General features: G+C 40.6%; 2 protein-coding genes across 2 annotated transcripts; both read right to left on the bottom strand.

Moving 5' to 3' along the window:
• Window positions 1-10,708: 10,708 nt before the first annotated feature.
• Window positions 10,709-12,411, bottom strand: LOC143679849 (histone H2B type 2-F-like). The gene has a single exon (XM_077156200.1). It carries the CDS (start codon window positions 12,248-12,250, stop codon window positions 11,750-11,752), a length of 501 nt encoding a protein of 166 aa, XP_077012315.1. The 5' UTR covers window positions 12,251-12,411; the 3' UTR covers window positions 10,709-11,749.
• Window positions 12,412-12,986: 575 nt separating this feature from the next.
• On the bottom strand, window positions 12,987-13,531 carry LOC143679850 (histone H3). Its single transcript, XM_077156201.1, has one exon. It carries the CDS (start codon window positions 13,507-13,509, stop codon window positions 13,099-13,101), a length of 411 nt encoding a protein of 136 aa, XP_077012316.1. The 5' UTR covers window positions 13,510-13,531; the 3' UTR covers window positions 12,987-13,098.
• Between the last annotated feature and the right edge of the window lie 1,022 nt (window positions 13,532-14,553).

Below are 14,553 nucleotides of genomic sequence, written 5' to 3'. Positions count from 1 at the left end.
TTACAATATTCAGAAGAGCACAGTCCCTATTCTCTCATTTTTTAAAGCTTGTCTTATTGACATTTACCACTATGAAGTCATGTTGAAATATGAATCCTGCCGACTACACCAATTTTGTTGCACAAAAGGCAGCATGATATTTGTGGCCACTTAGGCTTGAATTCACAGGTGGCCCAGAATTCAGTGATATAAAAACAGAATATATTAGGAAAGTTTTCAAAGACTGTTAGAAATGAGACATAGTTACATCACCAGGTGGGACAGCACCAACACCCGAAGAGGAGCGCTGGGGAATCCCAGAGACAGCATTCGGGGTCAGACTGGGAAAATCCTGAGCAGAGCGCCCCCTCTCCGATGAGATTCCAAAGTTTAACTGCTTGCATGCAGTTTATATGGTGTTTTTACACAATAGTGCCCAGATTCCAATTAGCTTGCATGACTTGGCCCAGGTGGTCCTCTGGGAACTGGCTAGGGACCGAGAGGCGTTTCCTAGGACCTAGATAACTTTTTCAAAGTATGTCTCCTTCTGGGAAGATAGCCAGTCCTCCCAGCTGGAGTGCATATTTCAACAATTCAGCACCAAGGTCATGGAATGGTCCACATCAGTTGAACAGATCAAACTCTACACACTCAGTTTCCCTTTTCATGTATGTATTTAGATCTTGTGAAAATTTCTTTTGCTCCTTCATTTCCTCAGGACCATCACGTATGCTCACTTAGGTTGCGCACTGCACAACTGTAGGGGAGACAATTCACAAAAACTACAATTTAAATGGTGCTCCTTGAAGCTGAGCAGTACACAATCAACAAACCTTATTCAATAGGCCTGTGTTTCATCTCTTACATCTTTTCTAAACTCTCCTTCTCAAACTCCTATTGGATACATTTTGGAACACGTGAATCTATCTTCCATGCCATTTAACATTTCTTTCATATTTTCCACGTTTTTAGCTTCTTATATAGCATTGTTGGGGAATTCCCATGCTTAATATTTCACCTCACTTATTTTTTCTCAGCTGTGTCTATTCTATTGTGGATTTAGTCCTACTGTTAAATTTTTATGTCAATGACCAAATTTTAAATTTCTGGGATCTTTTGTTAATTTTTTTGCAATATCCCCTCCTATCTATGAGGATATTAATTATATTTATTCTGAGGCCTCCTCTGCTTGCTGTTAACTTTGTTTCTTTGGGTTCTACCATTTACTGAGTTTAATGCCTCTCACTTGGTTGACTCTTGGTTATGTGCTCATGTATATTAGGGGTCTCTTTATTGTGAATGATGGAGCCTTTTGCTACCTGTGGGTGAGGAGCAAAATATAATATTGGGTAAGTTCACAGTAGTTAGTCTTTTTAGGATGGCTCCGAGTCCCTGATGCATTTTCCTGCTCTCTGAACCAAATGACCACCCTTGCTGCTGGGGACACACACTTCTGTGGCTTGTTATATTCCCCAAGGTAGGTTAGGAGTAGAGATGAATAAACCTTCCTGGCTATTTCTAGTATGGTACCCCAAATAGTCATCCCATCAAGTTGCCCCAAGACCTCCTTTCATTCCTGGTATCCTGGTTCCAAAACATGTGGATCATTTTTTTTTTATCCATTCCCATCTTCTGCATAAGGCTCCTACTTCCCCTCTTTACTGTTAGCCCATCTACCATCTTTTTTGTCAATTGCCCATCATTTCCAGGAATATGGAGTAGAGCATGGTAAGAAAGCAATCAATATAGGTTCAGTATTCTTTTTCTTTTTGAGTTGTATTCACACACAATACAATCCATCAGTGTATTATCTTGGATCAGCAGATATTTTTACTTGTGCCATAGAAATGAGCAATTTATAGGCATAATACATTATCCAAGCATCACTTTTTTCTTGTGATATCTTTTCAAATGTTTGAATTCCGATTTTAATAAGATTTTCATTCTGATTTCACAATAACATCAAGGAACTGGGTAAAGGACATTATTCTTAATTGATCATTTGTTTTCCAGAAACATCAAGTGTGTATAGAATGAATGCAATTTTAGAATTAGCAGGAGAGTTAACCAAGGTAAAACTTGAATTCCAATCCTTACCCTAGAGAAAAAAGGTAGGAAACTTTTTTTGCCTAGCATTCAGTAGGTCTTCGCTACCATCAATATCAACTACATTTATTCAATGTTTATTAAGTGCCAAGCATTAGTCTAAGCTTTTTAATCTGTATTTATTCATTTATCCTTCACAAAAAAAATATTATGTAAGCATTATTATCACCCCCAATTTAAAAAGGAGGAAACTAAAGCACAGAAAGTTGAGAAACTTGCTCTAGTCACATTACTGATAAAGAGTAGAGCCAGGTTCCAAACCAGGTCATCTGTCTTAAGAGCCTGTGTTCTTTACCAATATAATAAAAAATGGCACACTTGCAAAATTTTAGGGATGCATCTTCCCTCCATTGCCAGGGAGAACCAAATGTGTTTATTTTGATACCTCTGTGCTGCTAAAGATCACCTTGTACAGGGCCCTATCTCCACCTGTCAGCACAATCTACATGACCCAGTCGTGCTTGTAATCCGTATATTACTTCCTCTTCCCAAGAAGAATAGCTCCAGTTTTTTTGTTTTGTTTTGCTCTTATAATGGTTGGGACTCTACTTTTTCTAACTATAAATTATTTGTGTATACTAATCTAGAAAGAGTTCTGTATTATGCCTTCTTCCCTCCTAAACACATTCCCACAAACACAAATACCATGAAACACAACTTCTATTAGGCAAAAAAAGTTTCTTACCTTTTTTCTCTAGGGTAAGGATTGGAATTCAAGCTTTACCTTGGTTAACTCTCCTGCTAATCTTAAAATTGCATTCATTCTATACACGCTTGATGTTTCTGGAAAAGAAATGATCATTTTTAAGAATAATGTCCTTTACCAATTCCTTGATGTTATTGTGAAATCAGAATGAAAATCTTATTAAAATCGGAATTCAAACACTTGAAAAGATATCACAAGAAAAAAGAGATGCTTGGATAAGCAAAATCATTATTAATTTCTCATAACGTAGTACGGAGAAAAATGAAGAAGCTTAAGAGAGAGAGAAAATGTTCCCTTGCTGAACTAATCCTATTGGAACTAATCTTATAAGGCCACATATAAATTAACCAGTATACCTTTTTTCTGTTTCATTATTCTACATATCATAATATGGGTCCTGAATAGGTAGACATGTCAATAAATCAAATCTACATCTCATAGAGAGAAATTCAAGTAGTTTAAATCCTAATCCTGATTGGGAATTTTCTTAAGAACACTGAACTACCTATCTTTGCCTAGGGTTATATCTGCGGTGTGTCTGAACTCTTGTCTCACATGCACCACCTAGCCTAAAGAGTTTTCCTTCAGTGCATTTCAACAAAATGATAATCCCACGAACTGGAAACGAAAACCTACCCATGTTTTTCAAGGAAAAAAATAAAGCTGATTGCCTTTAGGTACACTCCAGTCCCCTGCATGTTAAAAACAATAATGTTAAAAGAATGATATGACTCTTCCTTTACCTTCTGGTAATTTATAATTATTGCCTTTGATCATGTGAAGCAATAGAGATAACTGGCTCCTTATTTCATTTCACAATTCTATATCCCTCACTTCGTTCCACAAGAATTCCTTCTTCTGGGTACTTGGTGCTTTACCAGTCCCTAGGTCCTTCTCCCTCTCTCTTCTGTTTCCCTGTCCTGCCTTCCCTCTCCCTCTTTAAATATTCAACCAATCCCCAGTCACTGTCTTCACCATCCTTAGGCAGTGGACCAGCAGTCCAGGTTTTGCTCCTCCAAGGTAAAGCACTAAGGAACTGCTCAAGCTCTAGTAGTTCAATTTCTTCTCTGTCACTTTCTGGCTTTGGGCATCTAAAACGAAGTTCCTTGAATTGATTGACAGTGAGATCCTAATTCTTAAGGCTTTCTAAAGTAAAACAACCTGAAATATGTCATCTGTTATGTAATGAGTTATTGGATTAAGGAATGGAATCTTGAGGTCTTGGGACTCTGGTTATCTTGTTTGCCACTCTTTGAGCTATAGTTTGAATAAGAAAAAGTCTTCTTTGTATTTTTGGGAAAACTTTGGTTCCTGAACAGATGACAACAGGATCTTTATCTTGAAAATACTGAGAGGAGAAACATGAAATAATTTAACAAGCAGAAATGATCAACTTAGAAGTCATCAACCTGACTCCACCAAGTCCATTTTGAATTTCTAGTTAAAATATTTCCCAAACTATTTGCATATTCTTCTTTTGGTATATGACGTGTCCTTCTCTGTGCTATTTAATAGCGTGTCCTAGGTAATTTCTGTGCACTTGGATTGCTCTAGTTTTAAATCCTCAAAATTCAGGGCTTTCAACTCACAAATTAGAAATAGAAAATAAGCATTTACTAAAAGCATTTCATTCTTTCTGAAAACATTGGCGTAAAGTATTGAAAACATCATCTGATTTTTTTTTAAAAAAGATATTTGTCAAAGATTATACAGGACTTTATAGATCATTAGTAACAGACACTCAAGTAAGATCTTTTTTTTCCTAATACAGCTTTTTCCTGTTGGATCTCAGAGCAGGAACTTGAAGTTTCTACAGAATCAGAGGCTCTACAATCAGATTGTAGAATTGCCCTCTTGGATGTTATTTTTTAGAATAAAGAAGGTCTTGTGACTCTAATGTGAGTTGCTTAGAGAGATGACACTCAAGACATAGGAAATTCATTGAAGCACCACTTTGGGGGAAAGAAAATGTGCTCCAGAAGTATGGTGGTGTTCATAAGAGTGGCTTCCAACCCATAATAATAAAGTTGGGAGCAAACACTAATCAGGTATTTACCAGTTCCAGCTACTGTACTAAGTGCTTTAAATATATCACCTCATTTAATATCAGCACAAACCTAGAAGGTAGATTCCATTATTTTTCTCATTTCATAGATGAAGAAGCTGAGATTCAGATGAATAAATAACCCCCCAAGATCTTACAGCTCTTATATGGGGAAACTGGGACTTAGAGCTAATGTTCATCGCCACTACAATACACTGTCTTCTCAGCAAGTGCTTGCTCTATTATGGTGTGAAGAAGAGAAATGGACAAGGTGGAAAGAGCCAGAATACTGCTGTTGATGTTGAACTGCTCTGAGTTTATGATCTTGAGAATGATCTCCAGCCTCTCAGGCTCCAAGCATGATACTGGATCATAGAAGAGCTATGGTTACATGGGTTCCTCCTTTTGCTGCCTCTTCTGTAATCCATACAGGGAGATCCCTGCAGAACTAAGGTAAACAAGACTGTATTCACCTTGATAATGGTAAGCAATCAGTAAATTGAACTTGAGATAACTGAACTAATTTAAATAATTACCAGGTACCAAACATTGTGCTACGTTCACTGACCATTGGGATTTCTCTAAAAGTTGTCTACTGTAAAATTAAGGGATTATAATAATTGGTTCCTTCCAATCCTGACCCATTATAATCCCTTCAGAAGATCCCTGATAGTTAATATTTGCTCTGCCTGTCATGTAGTTAGGTGAGGGGCCTTGAATAACCACAGATTTACAGTATGAGGCTTCTAAACCCATTTGTGGGCCATGGTTATAACCTCACCCAGACACTGATCTGTAGCATGCTGTTGCCCATTCCGAGGGTAAAACATTTCAAACTGGATCCTTGCTTGTTAAATCCAACTCTTGGGAGATTTGCCTCATAAATACAACCCCATTTCCCTTTCTCTCAAGTGCTTCTCCCTTATTCACCCATCCCTTAATGTCATAAATATTTACTAGGTGTCTACTATATTCCAGGTATAACTATACCAGGAATGGTTGGGTTACATGCCTAGATGATAGGGATAGAGCAATGAACAAAACAAAGAATCTGCCTTCATAGGACTTATTCTGAGGAGGTAAGAGTCAGGTCAGAATATGTATTTCAGTGCATTCTAAGCTATTGTAAAAAACAAACAAAAAAACAGTGACTTAAACAAGATATAAGTTTAGATCTCATATAACATTCCAGGGCTAATTGGGCAGCTCTGCCATCTTCATTACATGGCTTCTGCCTTAGGTCCGAGGCACAGAGTCCCTTGTTTCAGCCATCGTATCTGCACCCCAGCCAATGAAGAAGATGAAAGGGCAACAGCACAACATACCTATTCCTTTTAAAGGCACAAACTAGAATTAACACATAGCACTTCCATTCACATCTCATTGGCCCAAAACTTTGTCTTGTGGACACACCCACATGCAAGAGAAGCTGCTAATTAAAATTAGCCTTTAATAGAGAAGCCATGAGTCCAGGAAGCAGGGAATTAAACTGAGCAGAGAAAAATAGTTTTGATGGATCTCTAAATCACTGATTCAGCAATAAACAAATTAAGAAGTAAATAAATACACTGGTGTTCAGATGGCATATGGAGGAAAATTAAGCAAGGTATAGGGAAAGGATAAGGGGTATGAAGAAAGCAGAGGTGGATGGGAGTAAAGATGGTTTTGCTGTCTTACATAAGAAGGTCAGGGAAGGTGTCAATAATAACTCAAAACCCAAGGTAACTTTGAGTTGAAAACTAAAAGAAATGTGCAAGCTGGTTGTGGTAGTTAGATTCAATTGTCAATGGGTTGTATTTATGAGGCAAATCTCCCAAGATTTGGATTTAACAAGAAAGGATCCAGTTTGAAATGTTTTACCCTCTGAATGGCCAGGTTGTCAACTTGGCCAGGTGAAGATGCCTAGTTATACTACTGTGGACATGAGCCAATGGCATGTGAACCTCATCTGTTGCCAATTACATCTGCAGTTGGCTAGGAGGTGTGCCTGCTGCAATGAATGATGTTTGAGTTAATTGGCTGGTGCTTAAATGAGAGACTCAACATAGCATAACCCAAGCAGCTCAGCATACCTCATCTCAGCACTCGCAGCTCAGCCCAGGCCTTTGGAGATGCAGAAAGGAATCACCCCGGGGAAAGATGTTGGAACCCAGAGGCCTGGAGAGAAGGCCAGCAGAGTCCATCCTGTGCCTTCCCACGTAAGAAAGAACCTCAGTTGAAAGTTAGCTGCCTTTCCTCTGAAGAATTAACAAAATAAATCCCCTTTTATTAAAAGCCAACCTGTCTCTGGTGTGCTGCATTCCGGCAGCTAGCAAACTAGAACACTGGTGATACAGATATGGGGGTAGAAGGGATCAGGGGGTCAGGGAGTCTTTCCAGAGGAGAAAATAGAAAATGCAAAGGCCATTAGCTAGAAGGGCCTTGGTGTACTCAAGGAAGAGCAAGGAGCTGAGATGGACCAAGCAAGACAAAGTGGCGAAAGATGAAGTCAGAGAAGTAGAAGGGGCCACTGTAAGGATGTGGGCCTTGACAATATGAAGCCACTGGAGGATTTCTCTTGGGGAGGAGGGTGCAGGAGCGATATGATGTGACTTATGTTTCAAAAATATTTCTCTAGCTGCCTCGTGGAAAAGAGAAAGAAGGGGGAGAGGGAAGAAGCAGGGAGACAAGTAAGAAGGCCATTGCAAATGTACAGGAGGTACGATTTGGCTGGGACCAAGGAGATGGCAGTGGAGATGGCAAGGACACTAGGCATAGTTTTGAGCCAATAGAATTTTCTGATAAAATGCATTTGGAATGATTGAGAAAAGGCTTGTTCATTTATCACTATGATAGTTAAACCCCAAGAAAAGAGAATCTCAAAAAGGGAACAAGAAAATCAAATTTCTTTCAAAGTAGGACCAGCAGGTGGGATATGCTCTGAGTCATGTACATGGCTTACATTGTTTTGTATTGTTTTGTTTTAACTCTGCAGGCAGGAAGGGAGAACAGCCAGGGCTGTTTAATCTACTGACATAAAATAATAGCCTAGGGGAAAATAAAATATTTTTAAAGAGATATATTAAAGTAAAAGGAGCATGTTACAACCTGGACAATTCTGTAATCACAGAATAAAGATATAATGATGGAGAATCCCATCCACCCACATCAGATGATTAAAAACTTGAAAGAGGTTACAGTAAAAATTAAGTAAAACTGAAACTTAAAAAAAAAAATGCCCCGAGGATAGTTGATGTATTGGTGACAAAATTCCAGTTGAACCTCATGAATTTGACAGGAGTGGCGGTGGGTGGGCTGGGAGGTGAGGGTATGAAAAGGAAGAAATCTTCATGTCCCATCATGTAACTCAGTGGCTGGCACATAGTAAGCAATCCTGAGAGAACATTCCTAAACCCTTTGGCTAGATGCAGCCTTTCACTCTCCTCCATTCACCTACTTCCTTCTTACCCTTCATTTACTATCAACACATTTTGTCTTGAACTGTAATTATCTTTATACAGGAGTATTCAATGATTTTCTAGGAATTTTCCAAAATGGTCTTATTCCTTTTTTGTTAAAGACTGACCTTCTTTGATAAATCCTATGTTACCCCACAAAGAGACTGAATACTTACTTCCCAGCTGTTGTTCCATGCTTAAATTATAGGTGTCTGAATTCAAATGTATTAAATTTTACTTTTAGATCAGCTTTAGGAGTTGCACCCAGTCTAAAAATGAGATATTTATCTAAAACTCATGACACAAGATTACATTTTGCCATCTTTCTAGGTTTCCATACATACTACAAATCCATTCAACAATCCTTGGGGAAAAAATGGCTTGATGACATTTGACCTGATCCAGCCCAAGCCCATTTCTAAATTTGCAACACTCTGGATCAGTTACTTAGAGCCCCTTATCCTAACACCACAAAACTTTTTTCATCTTTGGAAATGCCCCTCCCATCATTGTTTGCAACATTGGAAAAGCGGAACAACTCTCCAGCACCTCAGGGAATGAGAGAGCTCCCCTCTGATTTCACTGCTTGGTCACAAAGATACATTAGTTGCAGGAAAGCTAACAAATGCAGTACTTTATCTGCCCCTCTCAGGATATTTAAATCTGTACCAGTTGTTTTAACTGTATCAATGACTAGTAAAGGGCAATTAAAATGTCACAGGATAAAGGAGCAAGAAAGAATTAGGATATAAAGCTTGCTGGAGTGTTTAAACTTAACCCCCTCAGATCAATTCTCTTGTGTTCTAAGGTGTGGATAATCAGGCAACAAACTTCCATTGAGAAGCTATTATGTAGTAGACACTGGAACAGGGTTTGTGGAAGATAAGAATAAAAAATGTACCTTGCCCCCTAGTAGACAAACACAAGAAAACATAAAAACAAGGAAAGAGGTAAGAGATGAGGAGTAAAGCTAAACATATCACACAAAACTGTGCAGGGAACAAGACTTAAGGATGAAAAGGAGAAAGACTTTCCCATAAACTGGAACGGGATGGAAAAGCTTCACAGAGTAAGACTTGAGCAAGAGTTAAGAGAATTGCTAGGTTGACAGGTTTTGAGTAATCCAGAGAATGAATGGGAGCACTAAAACCCCAGAGGTCAATATAAACAAAAACACAGGAGACAGGAAGCTTAAGATGACTTATAGGACATTTGGGCTATGCTGGAAGACTGCGGAAAAATGAGTAATTGAAGAAATCCGGTTTTGGCCCGATGGTGGAAGCTGTTCAGTTTCAGGATAATCAACTGAATTTAATCCCTTTGTCAGTGGATAATGAATGATAGTTTTGAGTAGGTGAGGCATTTTGCAATGCTTCACCTCGAAACGGGGCAAGGGTGGTTCAGTGGTAGAATGCTTGTCTTCTGTGCAGGAGACCCGGGTTTGGTTCCCAGATCATGCGCCAGAAAAAAGAAAGACACTGAGAGGCATGGTCCCTAGACTGAAGGAGGAAGACAGAGGCCCTGGGCTAGAAGGCAGGACAAATCCTGTGCTGGCCTGACTGGGGAGAAAACAGACCACCCTGTCTTTTCTCACTTACTGAGCACATTTGTTTTTTTAACCATAAAATATGCTGTATATGGTTTATTTACTTTCTTTGGAAATTCAGATTCTCAGTCATTTTTCCCTGGCTTCTTGTCTGGTGGTCATCTGAAAAAGGCTAGAAAAAGATAAATTAACAATGTAAATCCCAGTATAAGAAATCATATTGTGCTGGTTTGAAGGGATGTATGTCCCCTAGAAAAGCCATGTTTTGGTCTAAATCCCATTTCGTAAAGGCAGAATAATCCCTATTCAATACTGTATGTTTGAAACTGTAATCAGATCATCTCCCTGGAGATGTGATTTAATCAAGAGTGGTTGTTAAACTGGATTAGGTGGTGACATGTGTCCATCCATTTGGGTGGGTCTTGGTAAGTTTCTGGAGTTCTATAAAAGAGGAAACATTTTGGAGAATGAAAGAGATTTGGAGAGAGTAGAGAATGCTGCAGCACCACGAAACAGAGAGTCCATCAGCCAGCGACCTTTGGAGATGAAAAAGGAAAATGCTTCCTGGGGAGCTTCATGAAACAGGAAGCCAGGAGAAGCTAGCAGATGATGCCGTGTTTGCCGTGTGCCCTTCCAGCCAAGACAGAAGCCCTGTATTCGCCATGTGCCTTCTCACTTGAGAGAGAAACCCTGAACTTCATTGGCCTTCTTGAATCAAGATATCTTTCCCTGGATACCTTTGATTGGACATTTCTATAGACTTGCTTGATTGGGACATTATCTCGGCCTTAGAACTGTTAATTAGCAATTTACTAAATTCCCATTCTGTTTCTGGTATATTGCTTTCTGGCAGCTAGTAAACTCTCACGTTTCATGAGATTTTTAATTGGGTGCAAACTAAAATTCCTATGTAATAAAACTATTAATGCAGTTCACTGTAAAAGCTTTACAAAAAAGATTTACAAAATTATGTAAATCTCCCCCAATTTAACAAGTATGGCTTAATTTCAAAACTGACAGTACTGACTTGTGCTTTACTGAATTGTAAACCAAGACTTTCTTGTTGCCTTGAAGATGTATTTTAGATGGTAAATGAAACATTCACCAGTCATTATCAGTGTCAGTTTTGAGTTATGCAAGTTTTTTTAACTGAGACATTCTCAGAAATTCATTCCATGTATTAACTGTAGCCTTTTGTATCCCATAAACTCTGCATTCATCCTTAAATTCATCCCCTTACTCAAACTGTGACACAAGGATCCTGATAAAACACAGGCAAATTAATATTTGCGGGTCTAAGTTGTAGGCACCAAATACCTCAAAAGCTATTGAGAGAAAAACAAGAACACCTGAAGATACTAAAACCCAGATCCCTAGGCCCCCCTCCAACCTAAGTGAATTAGGAAACTTGAGAAGCACCTGGGAATGTATTTACCAAGCACTGAAGTGAGGACACCAGTCAAGTCAGATACAAAAAACCAAAACAAAGTTACTTGTCTTGCAAATGTTCTGTGGAGAAGATGTACATGCAAATGAAGTAAAAAGAGCTAGTGAGGGTAGGATCTGGTTGAGAAAAGGCTTAACAAATCAGTTTCCTCAACGTCAGCACAAAAATTCACATTTTAGACCAGTTTTGTGGTGGGAGATACACTAGTCATTGCAGGATATTTAGCAGTTTCTCTAGTAGATGCCACTAGCAACCCCCAAGGCCATGATTCTCAAAAACTATCTCCAGGCGTTTACTAGACATACTGTGGCAGGAATAAGGTAGAATCTAAAAATGAACGGCTTTAATCAGAACTTCCAATCTTACCAGCAACAGGAACTCACCAAATCCTGTAAGTATTCACAGCTACTTTCTTTGACACTGAAAGTGGCTCTGAAAAGAGCCTTTGGGATAAAATAGCTGACCTATCGCATCTCCTGGATGCTCACTTGGAGCTGGTGTACTTGGTGACGGCCTTGGTGCCCTCGGACACAGCGTGCTTGGCCAGCTCGCCGGGTAGCAGCAGGCGCACGGCCGTCTGGATCTCCCTGGACGTGATGGTGGAGCGCTTGTTGTAGTGCGCCAGGCGCGACGCCTCGCCCGCGATGCGCTCGAAGATGTCGTTGACGAAGGAGTTCATAATGCCCATAGCCTTGGACGAGATGCCGGTGTCGGGGTGCACCTGCTTCAGCACCTTGTACACGTAGACGGAGTAGCTCTCCTTGCGGCTGCGCTTGCGCTTCTTGCCGTCCTTCTTCTGGACCTTGGTGACGGCCTTTTTCGAGCCCTTCTTAGGAGCAGGAGCAGATTTTGCCGGATCTGGCATTTCTGCGAAACAACCAAACCACACAAAGACTCCGTCCCAACCACACGGAAAAGAGGTGCTGTCCACGCTACTTATAGAGCCCGTATGCAAATAAAGACTCACGCAGTGCTGCGTTTTCATTGGTTAACTTACTAGTGTCGTTATGGAGGGGTGGAGTCCATGCAAATATCAGGAGCCTGGTATCGCTTCTTAGTGGGCATTAGAACAAGTCTTTTAGCCAATCAAAATGTTCCATTTCACATTACTCAATAAATTACCTAGAGCTTGCTTCTGCGTTAGTTTTCACTTACAATTGTAGCCTTGCTGTTGAGGCGCCAGCTAAATTGTTAATTTTATCTTTGCATTGCTTTACTGCTCTATGCTTTGTGGAGGTTTTCGGCTTTTTTTGTTTTTTCCTGGAGAGGGACTGGAATGCCAAGTATTTATCACCCCCACTCTACCTATATTATGCAGTGAGGAAGACATCAAATTGTAAGCAGAATTTTTAGTTTCCTAGCGCAAACAGGAAAAGCTTCATTTTAAAGAAATTCGTGTCCACCCTCGCCCTATCCTCGGGATCTTGCATATCTCGGGCCTCGGCGCATTTTCTCTCGTTTTGTTTATATCGGGTCAGATTGAACTACTTGGAGCTTCCAGGTTGTACCTAATACCTGGTTTAGTTCCAGAATCGAGTTGAAAAAGCAAATTCCCACACCTCAGTGTTACAAGGATGTCTACAAGCAAGCACCTGAGAGATTTGGCCGAACTCACCTCGATGTCTCCACGTCTCCCTCTAGCTTCTTACCTGCCGGCTACACACTGCGCTGTACTGCATAACCTCACCACCCACCACGCGAACGACTGCGCACGTGCCGCGGACACCCCCCTCCCCACTCAACACCAGCCGGGAAACCGATACAGCTGCTCTTGATGAGAATATGGGTGGCTCTGAAAAGAGCCTTTAGATCATCTACTTGGAAGTGCGTATCTTAAGCCCGCTCCCCGCGGATGCGCCGGGCCAGCTGAATGTCCTTGGGCATGATGGTCACGCGCTTGGCGTGGATGGCGCACAGGTTCGTGTCCTCAAACAGCCCCACCAGGTAGGCCTCGCTCGCCTCCTGCAGCGCCATCACGGCCGAACTCTGGAAGCGCAAGTCCGTCTTGAAGTCCTGCGCGATCTCGCGCACCAGCCGCTGGAAGGGCAGCTTGCGGATCAGCAGCTCCGTGGACTTCTGGTAGCGCCGGATCTCGCGCAGCGCCACGGTGCCCGGCCGGTAGCGGTGCGGCTTCTTCACGCCGCCCGTGGCCGGCGCGCTCTTGCGAGCCGCCTTGGTGGCCAGCTGCTTCCGCGGGGCCTTGCCCCCGGTCGACTTGCGGGCAGTCTGCTTGGTGCGGGCCATGGCTCTGACTGGTATAGCTTGAAGAGGCACAGGCAGTCTTATTTATAGACATAGTCTTGTCTTGATTGGGCTCCAAACTAGGAATTTCTAGACTCGTGATCTCATTGGCTAGAATTCAATCCGGAGAGATTGTTATGCTAATCTTTTTTTTCCTTATACATTCCTCTTCCCCCTTCGTCTCAAGCATATATATTTTGAGATCTTTCCTTTAAATAGATATCTTTCGTAAAAGCAATTTATAGAATGTTTTTGCACACTTGATGTTTGCATTTTAAGAGGCCCCTTCCAAATGCAAACATGCCCCTCTATTTAGCTAATGTTTCAAGTTACGGGTTACTGTATCTCTCCTCTTCCATGGATATTTTTCTAGCGCCGGGCCCTTACTGAGCGTGGTAGGTGCATTATATTATGATCGAGGATTAACAGAACTACACGTAGTTCAAGGAACCAAAATTTGAAGGTAATTTTACCGGATTTAGGAACTCTGCCAAAGCGGTTTTATTTTAATTGTGCTGACGGTTTCAGCTGCACATTAGAGCCTTTGGCCTGGGTTTGGCCTCCGCCCACTCCCCCCACCAGCCCGCCGAGGCACCTCTTTCTCTACCTGCGCCAGTGGTCTGTTAGAGCTTATAAATGCTTCTAAGTCAAAGAAGAATAAGAGCAGAAATATTCACGTCTTCTTTACAACGTGACTAGCAGTTTCTCAATATTCGAGCGCTTATTCTGGTTTATTGCAATTTTAAGGCAAAGTATTCATTGATTACTGAGTTGCTAACATTCTCTTCAATAAAGATACTTTTCTAATGCTCAAAAGTTTAACTTTTTTCCTATTTTGCAGTTCCTTTCACTAGAAATTGTAAGAGCCTCTAATTTCAAAACTGAGCATTGAAATCCTTTGCCTTTTACTCTCATACGCTTTGAGGTATTGAGAAAATTGCATGTCATAAAACAATGGTTATGTAAAGGTTTCTGATGCTTTAAAATTATACTTTTTAAAAATTTTAATATAAAACTTAATCAGTTCAGTGGTAGAATGCTCACCTT

This window comes from Tamandua tetradactyla, chromosome 4 (genome assembly GCF_023851605.1).
Source record: "Tamandua tetradactyla isolate mTamTet1 chromosome 4, mTamTet1.pri, whole genome shotgun sequence".
NCBI lineage: Eukaryota > Metazoa > Chordata > Mammalia > Pilosa > Myrmecophagidae > Tamandua > Tamandua tetradactyla.
This window is presented reverse-complemented; position numbering and strand designations above follow the sequence as displayed.

Excerpts from the sequence above, each read along its gene's own strand:
- LOC143679849 (XM_077156200.1), bottom strand. The coding sequence starts at position 12,250 with ATGAAAACGCAGCACTGCGTGAGTCTTTATTTGCATACGGGCTCTATA.
- LOC143679850 (XM_077156201.1), bottom strand. The coding sequence starts at position 13,509 with ATGGCCCGCACCAAGCAGACTGCCCGCAAGTCGACCGGGGGCAAGGCC.